The sequence below is a fragment of the Dipodomys spectabilis genome, unplaced genomic scaffold, assembly GCF_019054845.1.
Source record: "Dipodomys spectabilis isolate Male_0828 unplaced genomic scaffold, ASM1905484v1 ptg000089l, whole genome shotgun sequence".
Taxonomy (NCBI): domain Eukaryota; kingdom Metazoa; phylum Chordata; class Mammalia; order Rodentia; family Heteromyidae; genus Dipodomys; species Dipodomys spectabilis.
In genome coordinates this window covers 1,285,817-1,310,485 of record NW_024870766.1, presented here as the reverse complement: position 1 = coordinate 1,310,485, position 24,669 = coordinate 1,285,817, and the positions used below count along the sequence as shown (strand labels likewise).

At 38.9% G+C, this 24,669-nt stretch overlaps 1 protein-coding gene across 1 annotated transcript in view; it reads left to right on the top strand.

Moving 5' to 3' along the window:
• Positions 1-22,389, top strand: part of Asb4 (ankyrin repeat and SOCS box containing 4) — a 44,177-nt gene extending 21,788 nt beyond the window's left edge. The window contains exons 3-5 of the mRNA XM_042684765.1: positions 10,761-11,251; positions 20,812-20,925; positions 22,201-22,389. Coding sequence (XP_042540699.1) covers positions 10,761-11,251; positions 20,812-20,925; positions 22,201-22,389 — 794 coding nt within the window. The remainder of the gene's footprint in view (positions 1-10,760; positions 11,252-20,811; positions 20,926-22,200) is intronic.
• The last annotated feature ends 2,280 nt before the right edge of the window (positions 22,390-24,669 follow it).

Genomic DNA, 24,669 nt, shown 5'->3' with positions numbered 1-24,669 from the left:
CCGAGGTTAAAACTGCTACCCTCATTTGCATATTAAAGCGCGGAGCACGTGGTAGGTATTTGTTGAAGCTGGATTTTAGTTGTTGATTGATCTCAATGAAGAGTACCGATTTTATCCACTAGGTGGTGCTGCCTCACTTTTACTAGAGATTGTCTGGCCTACAAGACTACATGAGTCTTGGGCCTGTCCTGTGACATTACTGCTGCCCTATTCCGGGATTTATTAATTTTTTTGCCTCTACTGTGTACACTCAAAATGTCAGTCAGTGAATCTGAACTCTTTGGCTGTCTAGAATGCTTTGTTCACAGACTTTGATGAAGAGAAAGCATAGATCAGAGCAGGGCAGGTGACTGGATTCATGTGGCCTGAGCTCCAAGTGGTTTCTTCAGTACCTAAATTCTGGAGTAAGAGACTCTTCCATTAAGTAAGACAACTTGAGTGGAAACTCCTTTGAGATTCCTCCCTCACCTCCTAGATGGGGCCACTTAATAACCTGACAACTCCATTTGGAAAGTCCAGTGACGCTCAGGGCTCATGACTGGCTCTTTCTTTTCCCCACACTGGGGCTGTGGAGCGTTATTTGTTTGTGTTTGGTCTGGTAATACATCTCCCCAATACTTTGATTATATTAAACATTGATTCTGTTCATATTAATGAACATTTGTTTTAAAAATGAGAGAGTTCTTGGTCAAATAGGTTTGAGGACATTCATTTAAAATTAGATTTTCTTATTTGAGAACCATGTGCATGTTGTTGTCTATTGTATATATACAGAATGTCAGAGAATCTGCTTGTTTACCTTACCACAGAGCTTTTCTTTTTAAGACAGCTTATAGCATTCATATGTCACAGAACAGAGTTTGGGAAATGCCGGCTTAGAAGAGTGAATTTGGTAGGAGAAGAAACTCTTTTGGTACAGCAAGAGCTGCATGAAGCAGCTCTTTCAATGGAAGGAGGACAAGACAGAGCAGTCGAAGTCTTGTCTGTCAGAGATCATTCTTTGTTCTGGTAAGGTCTTCAGCTGATTAGATAAAGCCCACCATTTTAGGAAAAGTAATCTGTTTTCAAATGTGAATCTCACCTAACAAACACCTTCACAGAAATTTCTAGAATTTTCTTTTCTTTTCCCCCTCATTTATCCCCAACTGAGGATCTTGTACTTGTTAGGCAAGAACTCTACTACTTGAGCCAGGCCCCCACTTCTTTTTGCTTTGAGTTTATTTTTCAGAGAACTTTTTGCCAGGGATGGAATCAGATTATGAATCTCCTACTTCTACTTCCTACCTAGCTGAGATTACAGGTGTGTACCACTTTGCCAAGTCCCTGGAAAAATATTTCATCCAATATAGGAGCAGTGAAGTTGACACATAAAATCAATCACATGTCTACTGAGATCTGTGTCAGATTTCTGACCTGCAGAACTCTGAGACAGTCTTCATCTTTCCTCCATCTCTGAGGCTATTCTAAACTTCCTTGTATGCCTAGCTTCACCAGCTGGGAATACAGACACTATAGGCACACAACAGGCAGCCCTGATGTAACATAATCCCCCCAATGCATATGAGCAGGAAGCCTTTTCCCAAGACCTCTCTCCTCCTATGCACTCCAACAGAGACTTAAACTCTGTTAAGCATATTTTTTCTTAGGGTTTATTAATTATACCAAAGGATTTTCTTGTGATATTTCCATCCATACATATAATACCCTATGTTCAAATTCACCTTCTCTAGTGCTCTTTCTGATCCTCCGTTCCCCTCCTTCTTACAATGTTTACTGTGTTTCATTATTCTATTTTCCTACATGTCTATGGGATACATTAGTCCTATTTCCCTATCACCTTCTCTTCTCTCTCCCTCCTCCCCTCCTTGCTGGTCCCATACCCAAACAGCCTCTCTTTACATTCATGTGATTTTAGCAAAGGTTCTTTGTATATGCCAATGATACAGGAAGGCACAGGTGTTCTCTTTGGATAGATGACCTCCTCCTTTAAGGTCAAGGATACTAGCTTCACCAGAGATGAGCTTTATCATTAAAGCAGCTGCCACTGGAAAAGAGAGACTGAACCAATTCCTTCTTCTGTGATTGTTTCTGCCATCTTAATTCCCCACTCATACCAAGTCATCTTCCTGTCTTATTCTTGTCCTGTCCTTATCTGTGTAGCCAGGACTAGGCCAGGATTCCTCTATGTCTGACCCCACAGCAAACAGAATTTTGTCCCTAGGTTGAGCAAGAAGTCCTTATTTACTTTCTCCAAATTCATAGCTTATTTATTTCTTCCTCTCCAGGACTGTCCTTTTTCTCAGCTGAATGACAACAATGGTATTCATTTCCTATACCATCCAGCTGTAAGATACGATCTGACTCCAGGGGTCCAACGAGATTAGTACAAAAAAAGCTAAATGGTCTATTTTCCAGAGTCATATTCAGGCTTATCTACAGTTATTCAGGCTTATCTACAGTTACTTTTCTAAATTTTAATCAACATTTTCTGGAATTAAAAAGATGTTTTTTTACTAAATAAATAAATAAATAAATGTAAGATGACTAGGCTCAGTGGCTACACCTCTGTGTTCTCCAATAACATATCTAGGAAAACATCTTGTCTTTAAGGTTCAGTAACTTTAAAATAAACAAAATGATAAATAAACATGGGAGACACATCTGGGAGACACATCTGCCTCCCAGGGGATGAGAAATAGCGTTCTGGGGAGTTGGCAGATAAGCTGTGATATGAAAAAATATTTGCTTCAGGAGACACAGGGAAAGAGTTTGTGGTATTTGCTTCCTGTTTTCAATATGGAAAAAAATCACCCTACAGGTAGCTGTTAATGAAGCAGAGAGTTGCTATGAGAATAGAAAGAATTTGATTTAGCTAGTCTTCATAGAGCCAAATTGTTTTCTTCTTCCTTCATTGGCCTTTTCTCAGTCTTATGGGAGTGTCTTTGTATCTCATGGTTCTCCTGATCTAAACTTACATCTGGGTGATCTCATGGCTCAAATATCATCAAGTGATATTCACACCAGGTTTGTGACTCCAGGCTGAACCTCAGACCCATCCATCACACTTTGCACAATTTGTCTCCCTGGATTTTTAACTATCGTTTCAAATTTAGCAGATTATTGTGACACTGTTTCTGTTCCCTCCTCAAGCTCACCAGCTGCCTAGTTCTTGACATATTCTGGCAAGAATCCCTTATTGGACGGATACATGTTCATGAAATGTTGAGTTGTTTGTTCATAGGTAAAAATGAAATGAGTAGTTAAGATTGCTCAAGAACGTTTCCCTGGAACAAATGATGGCCAGAGTGAAACACAATCATGTTTGAAATGAAGAGAACATGTGGAAAATGAAAAGGAATCTTAAGGAAAGTCATTGAGACATAGCCAAGCAGGAACAAGAAGATGAGAAATGTTGAATTTCAAGAGAAGAGTCAGTGACACTGGTGGAGGTAGCAGAGAGGGTTTTGTTGAAAAGTGGTGGTAGAGCAACCTTTGTCATGGTAGTTCCAGTTAGAAAGTGGGGGAGATTTTGATGTGAGAAAGTAGATACAGAAGGCAATGTATACACTTTTAAGAAGTTTGTCCAAAAAGACTTCAAAGAAAACCAGGGGTAGTTAGAAATGTTGATAGGCTGCGAGTATAACTTTAGTGGCAGAGTGGTTGCCTAGTAATCAGTTCAAACCCCAAGAGTGCCAAAATTAAAACATTTGGAAAAGGCTTGACATTGAAGCAGGTGGCACTAGTGGCTCCTGCCTATAATCCTAGCTAATTAGGAGGCTGAGATCTGATCATCAAGGTCCAGAAATAGCCTTGGAAGACAAATATTTTATATTCTAATCTCCAAATAACCAGTAAAAAGCTGAAAGTGGAGTTTGTGGTTCAAGTGGTAGAGCACTAGCCCTGAGTGAAAAAGCTGAGTGAGATGGTTAAGCCCTGAGTTCAAGACCCAGTACTGGAAAAAATACACATAACAAAGAATGCTTACAGAAGGAGGGCAAGGAGTTCATGGGAAGGGAGATCATATATATATATATATCATAGAGAAATTTGTATGGGCGCTGTCTACTGCTGGGTATTGGATCCAATAGGAAGAGATGTTAATCTTGAATTGGAGAAGACACTTCCCCCCCCCAAAAAAAAATAAAAGACAGGAGGTAAAGATAAGAGTTGACTCAGTTTGCATTGTATGTTTATCTATAAGTCAGAGAAAGTCAATTTGATTTGGCCATGGTAGAAATACCTAGAGTGCCACAACATTTAGTCTCCTTGCCCTCTTGGGGTATGGAAGTTCACACTTTCTAGTTCCCTTGCACATCCTCAGGCATGTGGCTTTCCTAGCTGATGACATGTCAACAGAAGTTGTGAGTCACTTTCCAGGTCACAGTGAAAGCTCATGTAGAATTTTAGTTTATTGTTCCCTTTGATGTCCTGATGGTTGAAACAACAAAACAAAACAAAACAAAACACACAGGTAGAAATGGCTTAGCCGCAAGATGCAAGAGTCTACCAGCGTTACTGAGAGGACATTTAGTTCTCTGAATGTCAACCTGAGACTACCCCATGTATAATGGGGGATAATGGGGAAGAAACTTTCACTTAGACCCTCTGATATTTGAATGTCATTACAATAGTGTACTTGGTTTATCCTGATGAAATCCTAGCTCAAGGAGAAAATATGGCACATTAGTTCGTTGAGGACGTGTTGAGTGATTGTGCTAAGTGTAACATGAAAATATAACTGGGTAACTAGAGCCAGGAATTCTTAGTCTGTCAGGATAGGGATGTATAGGCCTTTAACAGAAAATGTATGCAGAAGGTCCCAAAAGACTTTTGGTAATGATACTGAGACTTTCTCCTGAGGATTTGGGAAGTGGAGTATAAGCATGTCTGGTGGCAAATTCCTAGGGACTTTGTGGACACTGTCAGGATGGGGATAAAAGATGGATCAAAATACCCCCATCGTCGCTGAAAATGGCAGAGTCCATATATGCAAAAGAATCAATATTAATCAGATAACAAGCACTTTAAAGGATGAAGTACCCCAGGGAAGGAAGGAACTGTTCTTGTTGATCTAGAAGAAAGTAGTGCCCAACTTCAGACTATAGAGAGAATGTGAATATTCGAGAAATAAGACCTTAAGGAAAATGGTATTTCATTTAAGATTTCATTTAAGACAAGACTATGGAAGATACAAGAAAATATATTTGCTTTAGATTGTAGACAGAAAGGTCAAAATTGAAACAAGAACAAAGCAGCCAACTGAAAATATGCTTTGGTGACAGTTAATAACAAACTTGACACTCTACAAAATTGCATCCTTGACAAAGAAGCCTACTTGAGAAACAATTCCAGAACATGCAGGAAATGAAAAGGTCTGAATAGGAAAAGAGAGCCCTAACCTTTGAATAACAGATACTTCAAGAGAATGCTTACTGTTAATAATAAGTGAGACAATATATATAAAATTCTTGGAGAGTGCTCAAAATATCAGACTTTATTAACATTTTCGTAAAGGAACAAGCATGCTGCCTTTCACCTACACTGAGACCTATGTCAGCCCTTTAAACGAAGACAGGTGTATTTCAAGTTGATGAACTTCACGTCTAAACTAATTATGGTAAAACATCTCAGATAATATAGGCAGCATAATGGAGACTCTAACCTTCTACCTTATATTAGTCAATTGTACCAAATCCTTTCTGGACTCCTGAGTGTGTTCACCTGTGTTAATACTATAATAGATTATATTATGTACAAATGTCTCTGCAGAAGATGAAAGGGAACATCCAATTCTTAGAGTGTTGAGAAAACACTGACTTGGGCTCGTTGTCCATTTCAGCACCATCTCCCTTTCTATAAATTCTTCAGGGAGAGGAGAGAGGATCTGGTTTAGAATATAAAGTGGGACTGTAGTCCTTGAGTTTGGGAAGACACAGGCAGTGACAGAGGTCTGGATTTGACAGGTTTGGACAAAGCTTAGGCTTTGGGGTGACTGCTGGGCCCTGTAGAAAGTATCAAGGCCCAGCAGGAGGAGCCACAGTGCAAGTTGCCAAGAGGTCTCAACCAGCCTCCGATGTCTATCTAAGGTTGATGATCACTTGTCTTGGAGATAATGACAAGACACTATGGCAGAAATGGAACATGTACTATTAATGTTATTGTGTTAAAGTCTGCAATCCTAATTTCAGGATATTTCTCACAGCTATCTTCCTTGGAGCCTGGGCTCTTTCTTCATAGCCAGATCCCATGTGTTTGAGTGCAGTTCTTTTATCTTAACTGTTTGGTCTATATCTATAGAACAATATATTGAGCTAGGTGCTGGTGGCTCACACCTGTAATCCTAACTACTCAGCAGGCTGAGTTCTGAGGATCATGATTCAAAGCCAGCCCAGACAGGAAAGTCCGTGAGACTCTAATCTCCAATTAACCACCAAAAAACTGGAAGTGGCTCTGTGGCTCAAGTGGTAGAGCACTTGCCTTGAGCTGAAGAGCTCAGGGACAGTGCCCAGGCCCAGAGTTCAAGCCCCACAACCGACCATAAAATAAAATAAAGAAAAGAAAAAAGAAAGAAAAGTCGGTGACACTCTTATCTCTGATAAACTACTCAGAAAAAGCTGGAAGTGGTGCTGAGCAGTACCCTTGAGCACAGGGAGGCTCAGGTACAGAGCCCAGGCCCTGAGGTCAAGCCCCAGGACCAGCAATAATACTAATACTAATAATACCAACATTATTAATAATAATAATATGTTGAATACTAATCTCCAATACATCAGCCTGTAAATTTATTTGGAAATAGAACATCACTTGAACAAACAGGAGGTTGTACTAGAGCAATGGATCCCTATTGTGTTATGATTGGTATTTTTAGAAGAGGCTGACAATGTGAAGACACACAGACATGGGAAGAATGCCACATAAGGATAGTAGAGACTAGAATGACATGTCTACAAGCCAACAAACACCAAAGATTAGTGGCCCTGACCAGAAACTAAGAGAGGTGAACACAGATTCTCTCTCAAAGCCCTTAGAAAAAAACTGACCCTGTTGATAACTGAATTTCAGATTTCCAGTCTCCAGAGATTGTGGGAGAATAAATTTCTGTGTTACCAAATAACCTAGTATTAGATATGTAATTATAGTAGCTTTCAGAAACTAATAGATCATATTTTCACATTAGAAAATACTTATATAAGGTCCTAGCAATTTATGTTTCTGAGCTCTAATTTCTTGACTAAATCACCATAGCTCAGTCATCTGAGCCCACAGGTATAATGTGCAAATTCCTTGTACTTTATCATAAGGAACACATTTAAATTTTTATCTGTCTTGTTAGATGCAATGGCAGACTTCCTAGCGAATGCAGTATATCCGTCATGAGTTCAATATACATTTGGCTTACCTAGGATAAAAATTTCTGCAAACATGTTTTGGGATATGTATGTAAGGAAACATCTTTAAAAAAAAAAAACAGAACATATTTCCATATGGAAGATTCCATCATGTAATACCACCAAGTCTTCCTAAATTAATGTGTAGCTAAAATTAAGGTCCAGATTATAAGCACTTAAAAATCTTTTTTTTTTTAAAAAAAAAAAAACTAGGTTATAGTTCATCTTTAAGGCTATCAGGCCTCTGAGCAAAGTAAGACTTTCACATTTAGAGAATCAGCTTATAATCTGCTCCAACAATCTATCTTAACTCTATTTAATGAAATTGAAGCTGTTCATACACAAAGATGCTGCAGTCTTGTAACTCATGAGTTACATAACCCATAACCATAAGCTACATGAGAAACTCTTGCACATGCACACCGAGGTACAAGAACATAATAGACTGATTCCAACAACAGTGTCTGGAGTAGCCTGAGATTGGAAAGGTCCATCGAATAGGGATGGAACATAATAAAAGGCACAAACACTTCACATTATAATAAAGGTTGTTTACACCAATATAATATTGAATGATGGAACAAACCATTAAAGAGTATGTGCTGATGATTCTAATTATACAAAGTTCAAAATTAACAAAACTGAACTCGTTTACACATATGTACAAAAGTGGTCAAACAAAATAGAAATGCATAGATCCGATTTTCTGATTAGGCCTAATTACCTGATAACAGTTTTCTCTGTCAGTCTGGAGTTGTGATGGTGGAGATGGCAGGAGAGTGGAGTGTTGTTCTGTGTCTAGAAGTATTTTATTTCTTAACCTCATATATGATTACATGGGTGGTAACTTTACAATAATTTTAAAACCATATCTACATATGTTTCTAAACTATTCTCATATATGTTGTATGCCTCCTCAATGAAAAAGACCTATGTTTATGTTGAAGTCCTAATCTCCAATTCATCATTATGTAAATTTGTTTGGAAATCGGATTGTTGTAAAAATAATTACTTACATAAAGCTGAGGTTGTACAAGGATAGGTGAGTCCTTACTGCAGTATTCTGACTAGAGTTCTGAAGAAGATGACCACATGTGCAGACAGACCCAGGGAGGCTACCATGGAATGACCATGGCAGAGCATGAAGTGACAAGTGTACAAGCAAAGAAATAGCAAGAATTAGTGGTCACCACTAAAATCTTAGACAGAGGTGGAGACAGATGCTTCTTCAAAGCTCTGAGAAGGAACTGACCTTGTCCTCATTTTAATTCCAGAGTTTCTGGTCTCTAGAGCTATGTGAGAATAAATTTCTGTTATTCTAAGCAATCTAGTATGGGATATTTTATTGTAGTAGCTTTTGGAAATGAATACATTATATTTTCAAATTGAAAGTATTTGTAAAAGTTCCCAGGAGTTTATGTTTCTGAGCTCTAATTTCTTAAATAAATTATAAAACCCCAAAACTAAAAAAAAGTCAATTCTTCCTACATTATTTATTCCTAGGCAAAGTTATTCTCAAAAGACACAACTCAAAGTATAAAAATAAAGATCTCCCATTTAGAAAAGCCAACCAGGCTACATATCTAGTTGTACCAAGAGGTCAAAGATCAATTGTAAATGTCCAAGTCCATTAAAAAATAAAGGATGTGATTTGTTCCAGGTTGGCCTGTAAAAATTTTATTCTGACCCCTTGATTCTCTTCCTTACTGGAAATTCTCCAGCGTCCAAAATGACCCCACACATGGCTTCTGGGAAGACGTCCTTATTTATTCCATTTCACTCCGGAGCAAAGCCTTGACCTGAATGAAGACCTTACCCAGAACTCTTCCAGGGCAGAATACTGATGAAAAGAGCCGCTGTGAGTGACGGCCTGTGGTTACAGTATTGCTTTCTGCAAGTTAGAGAGTCCACAATCTCAAAATTCTGAACTACGTGTTCTTGCAAACCACACTGGAGGGTTAATCCTGCATAGGATACTGACTGAGCTTGCTTACGGGAGAACTGCATTTCTTAAATATGTTCAAATGCTTGGGGGTGGGAGTGGGGCATAAATAAGGGAATAGAGGAGCATTTCACAGGGAACAGATATTTTAAAATTACAAAATGCAACATTAAATTTTTAAATTTCTTTCTGGTTTTCATATACTAAGTAAGAGTAATATACACAAATTCCTTTCCTGCAGAAAAGTAATAATGAGGTAGAATAGCACAGTAATTTGAAGCCAACCTGTCTGATTTCAAATCTTGGTTCTTCTGCTTACTAGCTTAGTGTATTGTTGGCCAATTGTTCACCTAAGTACAAATTTCATCCATAAAAGTAGGATTAAAACTATGCATATTGCAGAGTTGCTGGAAAGATTTTACAAGGTAGTGGATGAAAAGCATTTAGCTTACAATGTTGCCCATGGTTAAATGACAAGTGAATATTTTTATTGGAGTAATAACAACAATGACAATAATAACAATAAAAGATCTCTTCAGATGTAAATTTCAAGCCACTAGAAAATGTCTTGCAGGATTCATTATAGATCTGGCCCCATAGCAGACATTTACTTCACCCCATTAAATCAGGCAGAGAAGGAAAACTGCACCTTCTCAATTTGATCATTCCAGTCATTAAAACATTCCTTATCAGAAAAACAAAATGCACCTTATTTTCTTGGTCAGCTACATAGTGCATTGGATTAAAAGAATAATTTCTAAGGAGCTTCTCAAGCACAAAAAAGTATGCATTTCTAACATTTGTTGTCAACCCCAAATCGAATATACTACAATCTCTGAATTATTTTCTTTTTTGTAATAACTATTTCTATTCTACTAGCTTCTACCCTTTTCAATGCAAAATATGACCTTTAGACTCACTTGGCAGTGTGTGTGTGTGTGTGTGTGTGTGTGTGTGTGTGTGTGTGTGTACATGTTCATTGTATTCCAAAGAATTAGCTCTTAAGATGTCAACCTGAGAGCTGGGAAATTGTCATGTCCTTCCAGTTTGCCTGCTCAGACTTTGAGGTTCACTTGCTTTAAAAGAGAAGAGAAACATCATTTTGTAAAACAGTCAAAGCAATTGATTTCCTTCCCCCAAACCACTTGCATGAGCTTCAGAATTTCCAACAGAACCTTCATTGCGGTGGTGTTTCACATTGTTATTGATAAAAGCTGCTTCTGCACAGACAGCAGCTGGTCTTTGCAGATCTGCCCGGAAGGTGAGCCTCGCAGCTCAGCACAGGGCTGTCCCGAAGAACTTCCGGCAGCAGTGCTGCCTCCTCCCCCACAGCGCGGTGGTTTCCGGGCGTGGCTTGCTGGGGGGATCAGAGGGGGAGTCAGTGCGACAAAGCGTGGTTTCCAACCCCTGCCTGCCTCGATTCCCCGCAGGCGCCAACGTGAACATGAAGACCAACAACCAGGACGAGGAGACGCCCTTGCACACGGCCGCCCACTTCGGCCTTTCGGAGCTGGTGGCCTTCTACGTGGAGCACGGCGCGGTGGTGGACAGCGTGAACGCCCACATGGAGACCCCGCTGGCCGTGGCCGCCTACTGGTCCCTCCGCTTCAAGGAGCAGGAGTACAGCAGGGAGCATCACCTCATCTGCCGCACGCTGCTGGACCACCACGCCGAGGTCAACGCCCGCGACGACGACTTCAAGTCTCCGCTGCACAAGGCGGCCTGGAACTGCGACCACGTGCTCATGCACATGATGCTGGAGGCGGGCGCCGAGGCCAACCTCATGGACATCAACGGCTGCGCCGCCATCCAGTACGTGCTGAAGGTCACCTCCGTGCGACCTGCGGCCCGGCCTGAGGTCTGCTACCAGTTGCTGTTGAACCACGGGGCGGCCAGGATCTACCCGCCACAGTTCCACAAGGTGAGTCAGGCTTGGGGCCTGGGGCCGCGGGCTCAAGTGGCAGCTTGGCCCCCGAATGTACAGTTCGTTTGAAGCTGAAGTCCCGTGACTAAGTACCTAACCTGAGCTACTTCGTCCCAGGCCAGGTCTGTTTGAAATCTGGGCCTCAGACCTAGGAATGAGCCCAAGGGTAGCAAATAACATTCTTTTTTTCTCATGGTGTGAATTGACAGTGGCTTTCTGGACTGAAGTTTTCTTCCAGACAGATGAGTGAGGACCCAGACAGCCACACTTGCTCTTACTCTTTGTAACAAATGGTTTAGTCTAAAGATAATTCAACTTGCCAGTTGCCAGTGGCTCATGCCTGTAGTTCTAGCTACATGGGAGGTGAAAGTCAGGGAATTGTTGCTGACCCCAGCAACAATGCTTTTGGATGCAGAGAATGTTTTCGTATGAAAGCTGCAGTCTTGGAAGTGAGGTTAAACTAGTAGAAGCTATGTAAACCTCTGTAGCTAAGATTCCCAGTACACAGTAGTCAATAAGTTTTAGCTTTCTGAATGTCTACAGCTTGAAGTCGTATTGATTTTCTGAATCATACATTGGCAATCTGACCTGACTGAGACAACCAATGTGAACACACTCTATGGTGAATCTACAACACAGTAGTTTAAGTTATACATAAAGTTGTTCCTGTTTGTCATTTTCATCTTTGCTTTGTTGGTCATCTGCAATCATCTGTTCTAGACTTAGTCACATTATTTATCCAAGGAATGGATTTTGGAGTCAAACTTAGATCGTACTACTTACAAAAATGGGGGACTGAGCAAATGACTTAAACTTCCTAAGCCCCATTTTCCTCTCCTGACAAATAGATACACCATGAGTTTATGCTTTGGCAATAGAGTGCAAACACAATCCTTCACCCAAGAGAAATTAAATCTATTGGGAACACACATAAATACATTCAGAGTCCAGAGGATGACACCCCATATTCTTCCCTCTTTTCCTTAGACCTTACAGCACTTTTCATTCTTGCAGTGTTCCTTTTCTTGCCTCAACCCTTTGCTTTCATCTATCAACCTCTCTCTCTCTCTCCCTCTCTCTCTCTCTCTCTACTTCCACCTCTTTTATTTTGTCCACATTTCATAGAGGAACTTCTAGATGATAAATACAGCTCACTCCATAAATCATATTTGGTCTATATTGATGCTGCTGTTAGGCTACCATCCTTCCAAAGTGAAAGATGGAAGGGAAACAGGGCACGATGGTGTCAGAGAAGCATTCTGTATAACTTATCCTGACTCATGGCGGCCTTCTCATTAGATTGTTTTGAGAATTAAATAACACTTGAGAAATGTTTAGTCTGGTGTTGAGTGCCTGGTAGCTATTATAAAAAATATGGGTATGATTATGACAAGCATCACATGTCCGTTGAGTAGTAGAACTAGTGGAATCCGAGCTTTCTTGACCCCCTCTAAGAATGTAGAGACATGATATACATGAGCTAGAGACCCAGTATTGATTTGTGTCTTGAAGCTCACTGTTGCTGACGTGAAATGAGTTTTTGATCAACATAGCTTAATGAAATTCTTCTCATTCTCTTTGACAGTGAGAATGGGGTTTTAAACAGTATTTCTGTTCTTTCCTCCAGTGTGGGGAGGTCCTCAGGACTTTTTGACAAAGGAAATGCTCTGACAGATACCAGTGAGGAAGGTAGAGAGAGAGAAGGGTGGTGGCTGTGGTCATGAGCCCTGGCTTGGCCATTTACCTACTATATAATTTTTGATGGTGTTCCTTTATGTCCCAGAACCCAAATCTCTCATATGATCAGTAAAGGTGGTAATGTGAACTTTTCAGGAACATCTGAGCAGGAAGTATTTCTGCCAGGAGACCAGCTGTGGTACCCAACCATACCATTTCTTTTCCTCCTCTTCCTCACAAGATATGCTCTTGCTGAAGTGTAGGAGTCTCTCACTAGCTCTACTTAGTGGCTTTACTAGTCTGTAAATATGCTGACAAGTATCTATCTCAAGGAACTTTTTATCTATGTTAACACTTTCCTATTCACTTCTGTTTGCTCCTCCAGCCTCTAGATTGACTATATATGAAAGAGATTTAAGGTAGGGCTGGCTACTAATGGCTGGCTGGTATTATAAACATTTTTTTGTTGCTATCAAGAAGAATATGCCAGACAGCTGGCCACCCTCCAAAGAAAAAGTAAAGAAAAACTACTCAATTTACTATGCAGATGCTTGAAAGTGATTTAGAACAATTCCACAGCCAGACTTTCAAAGAGAAAGTCATTTTTACGACAAGCAAAAGGACTGACTCATTTATCCAGAAGATAAAGTGATTTGTTCTTTCGTGGATGGGGAATTCAGTTTCCTTATTTACAAGAGCAAGGTCAGAGCTGAAGATGCAGTCTTCCAAATATAAGGCAAATATGTGCAGGGTGTATTTCACTGAAAGCCAATGTATAAATTATATAAGCAAGGGGAAAAAGAGAATTATAGGGTCTGCAATTGCTTTCCAGGGTACAAAAGGACATTTGATTTTTTTTTCTCCAAGCATAATTCAGAAGGAAGTGACACCCCAGGGAACCAAGATTGGGCTTTCTTCGAGGGCAAGAAAGACATTTTTCTTGGGGAGGGAAAGTAGGAATGTGAGGATTTGGGGAAGGTAAGGATATTTTTGCTGCTGAACAAGGCTGTGTGTGAAGCCCAGGGAACAAGAAGTTCCATTTTTAAGTATCTTACAATGTACAATTATATCAATATATGAAGGCAGAGGTAGCTTCAGGATTTCTTCACTGAAGTGATTTCAAAGTGGCATTGGATTGGCAGAGTGGCAGGGAGACTTACCTTGAATCTGCTTTTCAATATGTGGTGTCTTCCTCCATGCTGGATGGTGAAGGAGGGGACTAAAATTCTTTCTACCTGTTGGTGCAGTAAAAAGGATTTTTTTGGTCCCATTATTCTATGATGGGGGAAGAGAGTCACAGAGACTCACAGAACATGAAGATCCCTGTATGTTTTCTGTTTCCCAGCCTGGCCAGCGCACGGAGGAGACAGTGGTTTCCTGCTTTGTGATCCTCAATGGACTTTTGCTATTTAATGGTTTAGGTTCCTGGAAGTCAATGTAGAGTGATGGCTTACAATTTGCTGCCTCTTAAGGTTCTTTAGTTATTTCTTAGTGAAATAATTTCTCAAGTCTGAGAACGTGTGTCCTGCTGTCTTAGTTCTAGAAGAAGCCTAAAGTGCTCTTGTAGAAGGATCTGCCATCCTTGAAGGAACATTCACACTTTGATAATCAAGTCTTCTGTCAACAGAAAATGAAGTAGTCAGAGTGTCAGCAAAAGCTAATGACAAAAACAATTGGAATGTATAGAGTTTGTGATTCTAAAGACAGCAAAAGATTAGGATTTGAAACTACCTATTTTTTTTACCCTAATGAAAAGTGAGAAGTCATCTTCCTGTGATATACAGGTGAGATAGAAGTAAGAAGTATATGATGTTGGGTTGCTAAACTATAGATCCATCACATTTCTGTACGTGCAACTTGGTGTGGCTTTCTGAATAAGAGTTAGAAGTAGGGTTACCAGTGAAATATTGAATGCTGAGCTGAATGTGGAGTTCAGATAAATAATAAGTGATTGTTAATGCATATTTTTAACAGTATTTGGAACATACTTGATTTAAAATTATTTGTTATCAAACTGTATAGAATTCAAATTCAACTGGGTACCTCGCATTAATGTTATTATGAATATTTACTATGATTGGAATCCCTCTAACTGTGAAGAAGGTAATGGGTCTCAAGGAGAGAATGACATTTGGCTGCATTTTTCTTCTGCCTCTATTTCTCTGTGCACTTAGTGCTTACCAAGGCTGGGAGATAAGGAATATCTAAGTGTATATAGGGATAGCTTGATTGATAACCATTTTGGTCCCCATGAAAAGAGGCAGCATAGTATGGGAATTAATGCAGAATGTAGAAATCAACAGGAATCCATAAAAGAGATAAATACTAGTAGCTGCTACTCTATACTTAAAAAAATTGTGTAGTAGTCGTGATTGCACTCAGGGCCTCAATGTCTTGCTTAGCTTTCTTGCTCATGACTGATATACTACCACTACTTCCAGTCTGGCTTTATGTTGTGATTAATTGGAGATAAGATTTTTCTGCCTAGACTGGCTTTGAACCACAACTCTACAAGTCTCAGACTCCTGAATTGCTAAGATTACTGGTATCACCTGTTGATGCCAGGATATGCTCTCTATTTTTTTAAATTCTAGAATAAATAGTAAGTATGTTTTGGTACAAGAATTGGACTCATTTAACCTATGGTCTCTGTACTGATTGCTTAAATTTATCTCTTTTATTGATTCCTCAACAAATTATCACCATACTTCTTACTACAGATCAATCTTCTAGAAAGGACATATCTGGGGATTTTTATTAGATACTATTTTTCAAATAATTATTAGCCAAACTTTTGGATCAGCTCAAGTAACTTGGGAGAGGAGTCTAGGGTGTTCTTTAAATACAGGATCATGTCATCTGCAAAGAGGGAGAATTTTTCTTCTACTTTCCCTATCTGGATCCCCTTTATGTTTGTTTCTTGCCTTATTGCTCTAGTTAGGAATTCCAATACAATACTGAAGAGGAGTGGAGAGAGCAGACATCCTTGTCTCATTCCTGATTTTAGAAGAAATTGTTTTAACTTTTTACCATTAAATATAATACTGGCTGTAGGTTTGTCATATAGAGCCTTTATTATATTGAGGAATGTTCAATGGATTCCTAGTTTCTCCAGAGCTTTAATCATAGAAGGGCGTTACATCGTGTCAAATTCTTTTTGTGAATCTTTGAGATGATCATGTGGTTCCTCAAAAGACTAAACAGAGAATACCCTATGATCCAGCAAGCCTACTCCTGGGCATTTACCCAAATGAACACAAACAAGGCCACACTAAAGCTATCAGCATAACTATGTTCATTGTAGCATTATAGCTAAGATATGGAACCAACCCAGATGCCCCTCAATAGATAAATAGGTCAAGAAAATGTGGTGTTATACACAATGGAATTTCTATGCTTCAGAAAGAATGTCATTGACCCATTCATAAGGAAATGGAAAGACTTGGAAAAAATCTTATTAAGTGAAGCAAGTCAGACCCAAAGAAGCATAGGCTCCATGGTTTCCTTAATTTGTAATAATTAGTATATGTCTAAGATAGTCCCAGCAGAGGATCACAATAGCTCAATAGCTATGTACATATGATCATATAAAATGATGCTAATCAAAACTGAATTTGTAGATAGCTTTGGGCAGTATTGCCATTTTCACAATGTCAATTCTCTCAATCCAGGAGCATGGGAGGTTTTTCCAATTCCTAAAATCTTCCCAGTTATCTTCATATCATTTTAAGTGTAATCTTAATTCAGAAATTTATTTATTGAGTCTTAAATACCTTGCACATGATGACATGGAAGGCCTTAAAGACAAAGTTAGGTTAGGTACAAGGTGTCATTTATCCTATACTTTCTTCAAGGTTCTGGTCCTTACCTGCTTCATATTATTAACTCTCAGTAAGCTGGCCGTCTAATCAAATCTGGTAATATTCAAGCTGTCATTGTCTTTCTGGTCTTCAAAGTCCTAGTGGTCACTTAGCTCTAAATTCTCTCTTCGTTTGACTCTGACAATGTCTGGGTCTTACTTTGGAGTCATGCAGTCATGTGTATGGATCCTACTAGTTAGATGACTGGGAATTTAAGTTTTTCTTAGACTTTGGCTTTAAATCTTTGAAACTAGGCTGATGATAGGACCAAACTCATTATAGATGTTTGAAGATTGAGCAAGTTAATTAAAGTATATAAAGAGTCAACATAATCCCCAGCACATAGTCAATCTTCAATATAATAATATATTCATATAATCTGATTAGATAGTATAATTTATATTTCATATATAAATACATACACATAAAACATAAAATACAAGATATATAATATATAATGTTTATAATAATATATAATATATTATACAAAAGGTAATATCAATATAATATTATCAATATAACATATATTATTATTTTTATTTTCCTCTTCTTATTATCTCCCTTTTTTTATGGTTTCTGAAGATGGTCCTCCACCTTTGCCATTTATGTCCAATAAGAGGATGACTGAGCCTCACAGCTTATTCAGTATGTACCTCAGTGGTACACATATCTACATCTCTGTGTACCATTGAGAATTTACAGATGAGCTATCCTCTTGTTCATCATCCGTCCAGTCTCAAATTTGCATGACTTTCTAAGTCTGTTTCTATATGTTACAATCATTTTTATCCTAGTTGTCATCCTTCCAAGTTGCATAGCTTATTTTCTGTATCTGATCACTATGAAGCTCCACTTATGTTTCCTATGTTCATTACTCAGCATACCCTGGGACTAACATTGACCATAGCTAAGTAGCTTCTGGGAGTCCATTGCCTTCAGCCTTTCACTACTCTCTGTCCTTGACATACTTGTTTTCTTCTTTGTGCATTTACTCCTGGTGCTCAAGCGATGCTTGATGATCTTTAAGTTAGTCTTTGAGTATTTACTGACTTACATTGCTCCCTAACTCTGAAATATCTGTCTTCTTGGTTCAGCTAGTTTACAAACTCCTTAAAGACAAAAACAGGTCATAAACTTCTCAGAATTACTGTTATAGTACCAAACACAATGCTCAATAAAGGCTTCCTAATGGAATGAATTGATTGGCTATAACACTTTCTTTTTAAAAGTATATACCATCCTTTTATTGCCTGTCAAGTCAATGCTAAGATCTTCCTGCTTGCATCTCAGCCAGCTCCATCTTAACTGCTCTTAATTTTAGCTCCTTCCTGACTTGAACTCTCCATTCAGCAGTCTGATCTCCACACTATCAACATACACACACACACAAACACACACACACACACACACACACACATGCACATGCACACACAGATAAAAACACACATACACATATGCATGCATATATACTCAGTTTCTTAGCTGAGTGTTAAAACAATAATCTTTCTCCCACAATTTTTTGCCTGAGTATTGAAGACATTACATACTCAAAACCCTACTTTGCAAAATGCAAGGACTAGTAAAAGAAGTGTGAGGGAGGCTGAGTAGACCATGGAATTAACAAGAACATTTCTTTGCAGACACCTGGCCTCCTGCCAATGGTGGAAGTGTGGGGGATCCTATTCATATCACCCAGTGAAAGGCATGTCAGTAGGATTTTTCAGAAAGCTTGGTGCATGTCTTCTAACACTAAGGGAAATAAATGGCACTAACAAATAACGGAGGATGAGAAAATTTAAAGGAGCAATTCTGTGGCTGGAGCTGCTTGTCTGGTGGTAAAGGAGAGAACCGTAATTAAATTACAGGTTGAGGAGAGCTTTCTTTCACTGAGGATGGGATATTCCCCTGGACCATTGTGGGCCAATTTGGACAGCTAATTGGGCTCAATTTTAAATGAAATCTGGCCACATCCAAAGGATTACAGAGGCTGGGACATTTGTGTATAGAGAAGAGTTCTGGGGGACACAAAAACTTCTGAGGAATATAAGGACCAATAGAAAGAGAGCAAGTGTCCTTGTCAAAGAGATTGGTATTCCCAATTGTAGACTGCTCTGTAAAACAAAAAAAAAATCTCTCTATGAAAGGAAGAGACTACTGTAGAAAGCACTCTTGTGGGGCCATATTGGTACCAACCAAGATCTTTCCTTTGTTTTTCTTCTTCCAGGGAGAGTGTAGGAGAGGAAAAGGAGGAGACAAAGTGAGGAAATACAGAATCCTGCAGAGATGTTTCTTCTTATGTCATCAACCCAGTTATCCTATTCAACCATTCCATTTAATTCCAACACTAACTACCTGCATTTACTGTCATATTCCACAGGTTATATCCTGCCTTGGTTCCATTACACCACCCCTACTTTAGATACCAGCTTCCAAGAAGGTTGTTTTGCTTGTCCTCATTTCTATCAGGCTGACAAACAAATTTGAGGTTCCTGATCTCTGAGATTGATCATTTGGATTATATAATTTGTTCGAATGATTCCCAGAATTAAGGAAAGTGCTTTAGGGAGGAGCACTAGTTTGTTAGCTTACTTTAAAGGATACAACTCAATAGCAATCAAATGTCAATGAGCCACAGAGCAAAGAATGGAGGGTGGTAAAAAAAAAAATTCTATTGTGCCTCCTGATGTAGACTGTGCCAACACTTTAATGTTTTTACCATCTTAGAAACTCCCTGATCTTTATGGAAGTTTCAGGTCATAGACATGACGGATCAAAATCATTAGCCATTGGTGATTGCACTCACTTCCAGTTCCTCTTTGGAGGTGAGGAATGATGGTGGAAAATTACAACTTTCTTAACTAAGGCTTGATGGGGGCTCATTAAGAACAACCAGGCTTTCTCCTTTTGCTCTGGGAATTCCAAAGATTGAATGGGCTCTGAATAAGGAACAGCAGACAAAGACCAAACATGAGTTTCCTATGTAGTCCACTCCCATAAATCCTCCTTCCACAACTGAGGCTCCCAGCTTCAGCAAGGCCTGGATTACGTGAGAGAGGACTCTTTTACTTGGAACAAAATTTAGAGTCTAGTTATTCAATTAACATGGACATACTTTTTGTTATTGATAGGATGTTATTCTTGTATCTAGAATGACTAGAGGACTTGTTATTATGAAAAATGGACTAGAAACAAATATGAGTCCTGTTGAGGTATCATGTCAGGGATAGAGAAGAATGTTTCCAAGGAATAGGTTTTCATGGTCAAAGAGGAAGAAACAAGTTGTTTCACTAAAGCTAGTTTTTATTGTACACTTCAGAGTGGCCAGGTATGGGTATGTTTACACACAAAGACCTTTCTATTGTCCAGGACTGAAAACTCACATCAGCTTTCCCCTCCATCTCTCCATCCCAGGAATCTATCCTGACCACCAATCCCAATCTACACCACTCCCCATGAATTTTCTGTAGTTCCTTTGAAAAATTGTATACCTTAACTTTTTTGTTTGTTTTTAGACAGGGTCGTCCTAGTGAACCCAGGCTGGCCTTACACTTAAGATCTTCCCAAATGCCAGTGTTATAGGTGTATGCAACATTTGTAGAAGGCAAGCACTTTATATCCCTACCTTCCTCGTTAGTGCCTGATTTTTGTGGCTTATCGATAGAGAAATTAAATTTGTTTAATTGTATCAATCTTCCAATCAACCATGGGAGAGGAGGGATTATGTAAGAATATTCAAAGATGTGAGCTTTCTCAACAATCACTTTATTTCTCCAGTGTGCCTAACATGTCTACAACTTTATTTTTCATTGCTGTGGCTTTTTTTTTTTTTTTTTGAGATGGAGGTCTTCCTATGGGCCAGTCTCAAATTCAGGGGATCCTTTGGCCTTAATGTCCAAAGTAGCTGAGATGATAGCTGTGCAGTATCTGACCACAGTCTACAGTTTCCTGATGTCTCAGAGAGAAGCATGCCTGTATTTTGTGTATTCACTGAACAAAGAAAACTCTATGCTTCCTCTGCAGGTGATCCAGGCTTGCCATTCTTGTCCCAAAGCGATTGAAGTTGTAGTCAATGCCTATGAACACATCAGATGGAACATAAAGTGGAGAAGAGCTATCCCTGATGATGACTTGGAGGTAAATACTCAATTCACTTCCTATGGTTTTCATTACCAAGAAATGCTAGACTGCCACACAAGCACAGAACTTTTCAATTTAAAATATTGGTTTTGAGATGCTTTGAAAGCCTTTACAAATATAATGAGAAAAAGAGGCATGAAAAGCAAGTCTGAGAACGTATAGTTCTGTCAAATGCTTGACATATGAAGCCTCTTGAGGAAGCATAATGGCAAGATGAATATATATAAAGATAGCAATTTTCTTTTCCATCAATTTAGATAAATTAAATGATAACATTTGAGACTCCTCAGATGGCATTTTTAAACGAGGAAATTAAAGTGTTTATATGGATTTTCACTTGCTTTTAAATATCTTGAAGTGATTCTTATTAAGAAGGAAATAGAGTTTTAAAAACCCCAAAGTGAGTCATATTTCAGGTTCTCACTTGTGGACTTAGGCACTCTGCTGCCTCTGTAAACCAGTGCTTTTTTAAAAATGTTTATTTTTGTTGGTCATGAGGTTTGAACTCAGGGCATGGGCACTGCGAGGTTTCTCGTTCAAGTCTGGTGCTCTACCACTTTGGCCCATCGCGCCACCTTCAGTTTTCTGGTGGTTAGTTGGAGATAAGAGTCTCATGAACTTTCCTGATGAGGCTGGCTTCAAATTGAGATCCTCAGATCTCAGTGCCCTGATTAGTTAGGATTTCAGGCATGAGCCACCTGCACCCAGCTAAACCAATCCTTTCTACCAAACAGCTGGGTCTTGGATTTAGAAGCCCAAAGCTGTGTCTAACACATGGAAAGAACCAAGCAAAAACACCAAGTTCCCTAAACTTAGAGGTAGATAGCTTAGGTGTGTAATCCCTAATTATTAGCTTATATTTAGAAGTTACTTAAGCTAACTAAATTTCATTAATCCTCCATTCTCATTGTATTTCAATATATGGTCTCAAGAGCTGCATAAATTATACACAATAATGTACAATAATATTAGACAAATTTTAAATTGCTATTTTGATTTCTACTTTGTCTAGGCAGTTCACATAAGTACACTGTATATTTCAGTTTCTGGGTTGGACACTGTCCTGTTATTTTTCTTCCTCTCTCCATTCCATTTATATGTCCCTCCTCACGTCCCCTGCTTAGCTTCATGTGTAATCATGTCTCCCCATTGGAGACTCTATGATGCTAACCTGCTCTATCAAGCAGAAGCCAAATACTTCCCGGTTGGTTTTTTTTATTAACGTAAATGGTGAGACCTTCCTAACTTTACTTCTCCTGCCTTCCTTTTCAGAAATACTGGGATTTTTACCACTCTCTCTTCATGGTGTGCTGTAATACTCCAAGGACCCTCATGCATTTGTCGAGATGCGCCATTCGAAAAGCGTTACACAACAGATGCCACAAGGCAATTCCTTTACTTTCCCTCCCATTGTCATTGAAAAAGTACTTGCTTTTAGAGCCAGAGGGAATCATTTATTAAACCTTATGAGACAGCACTTCCCAATATTAGATATTTAAGTGGACTCGCTGGGTAGACACAGTTTGCATAATTAAAATGGTACTTGGGCTGATGATGACACTTTAGGGATTTCAAAACACTTTACAAACACTTATGTCATTAATCCTAGAGAATCATGGTGAGGAGAAATAAACATGTGAAGTTAGCTAAGAAATTTTCAAAGACAAATATTCATTTAGAAGGTATTGGTTATACCAGTAGCAGGTAATGTGTGTAGTGTCCTTAGGTGTCTGACATAGTTTGTAAAACTTTTCATATACTATTTCATAAAAAATGGGACCCACATTTTCTTATAACCAATCTCATTCTCTACCTTTTTCAATTATAAGTTTACATTACTGTTCAGTTTGCAATAGAACAGATTTTATGATGGCTTCTTAGACTTGATGTTTCCCCTCAGCTACTTAGCAACCTATACTGTCACTAGTTTTGCAAACTCCTACTCTCCAAATCAAATACCTTCCCCTTATTTTTGTGAAGCATGGTCAAAATTATATCTTTGAGTCCAATGAGAAATGAGAAAGTCCACTTAAAAGTCAGAAACGGACATGTCAATCACACACTGACTGAGCCAGAGACTGGAGATGCAAAGACGAGTCTACATTGACTCCTGCCCTCCAGAGTCTCACCCTTAAGCCAAGGATCCAGACATACAAGCAGGCGACTGCTGTATAAAGTGTCAGGGCAAGAGTACAGGTGCAGATTCAAGTTAGTGCGTAACTTTCAAAGTTGTGTTTCTGAAGTGAAGTGTGTGATTTTTCTTTGAAGCATGAAAGAGTGAAGCATGAAAGAGTGAAGAGATTGCATAAATAGAGGGATCTCTTGCTATAGTGAGGGTAAATGTGCCTCAGTTTCCCTGAACATCTAGCTATTGGTTTATTTTTACTACATTTCCTTACTAATACTTCAAACTCTGAGAAAAAATGTTACACCCTCAATTACTTTGCTGTATATGACAAGGAAGTTTAGGGAAATGGCTGAAACCAAATAAAAGAAGGAAAAGACTTAGTTGATTACTTTGGTCTGTTTATACAACTGACTGACATTTCTGAGTGGCTCAGCTGAAAGATAAGGAGCACATTGCTAGTGATGGCTAATTTTGGAAAGTAAACAGACTGAAAATGAGAAACATAGAAAGATAGGGGTGTTCATCAGACTTGCTAGTTAGTGTTTTGCAGAGAAAGAAAAATGTAAGCCAGGTCAGTAGCTCACACCTATAACCCTAGCTACTCAAGAGATTGAGATCTGAGGATCAGTGGTTTGAAGCCAGCCCAGGCAGCAAAGTCCCATGAGACTTTTATCTCCAATTACCACCAAAAAACTGGAAGTGGCGCTGTGGCTTAAAGTGGCAGAGTGCTAACCTTGAGCAAAAGAGCTCAAGGACAGCACCCAGGCTGTAAGTTCAAGCCCCATGACCCACAAAAAAAGAAAACATAGCTAGTTTACTTGTGGGCCTACTTGTTTATGAGGCCAATGTTGCTTTACTGCCTTGTTCTTGCTGATCGCTTTTAGATAAGTTTATTGCCTTTGTCATTGCTTCGTTAGAGGTTAAAGTCGAAGCAATGAAGTACAAATAAATCTATGCTTAGTTGTGAGTAGGTTTCTTTAATTTTTGTGCTCCTCCTTCATATATAACTTGGGGAGTTTGAGTGTTAAGTAGTCATTAGATTTAAATATGCTACTAGATTACCAGGTATGCTCCTGGTCTGGAATTCTCTTATTTCCAGAACTGTAGGAAAAGCCATGGGTGGATATAATAATCTTTCTAATGTACCAGTAGTACTTAGCTAATTTGTAGAAACAAGCTCTCCATTGTGGAATGTTTCATCAAAGAGTAGTTTGCTAAGAGCTGGAGGCATAGCTCAAGTGAAAGAATGCTTGGCTATCAAGGAAAAGGGCCAGAGTTCAAACCCCAGTACTGCTAAATATATGCACAGAGTAGTTTGCTTGAGGAAGAGATAGTAGCACATCTCAGAACATTTCCATCTTTGAGAGAATTCTGGCAGGAAAAAAATGGTGGTCTACAGACTTAGAAATAAGAGATGATGTTATTCATAAAGGAAATGAAAACATTTCTCAACTGGATTGCTTGTATTTAAGCATTAATATTAATCTAGCCTAGAATACATGGTTACTTGTTTTGAATTGCTTACTTGTGGACTTATGGTGATTTTTTTCCTTCATGTCTGAACTTTTATTTAGAGAACTAAAATAAAGGATTTTACTTTCTCTTCACTTTGT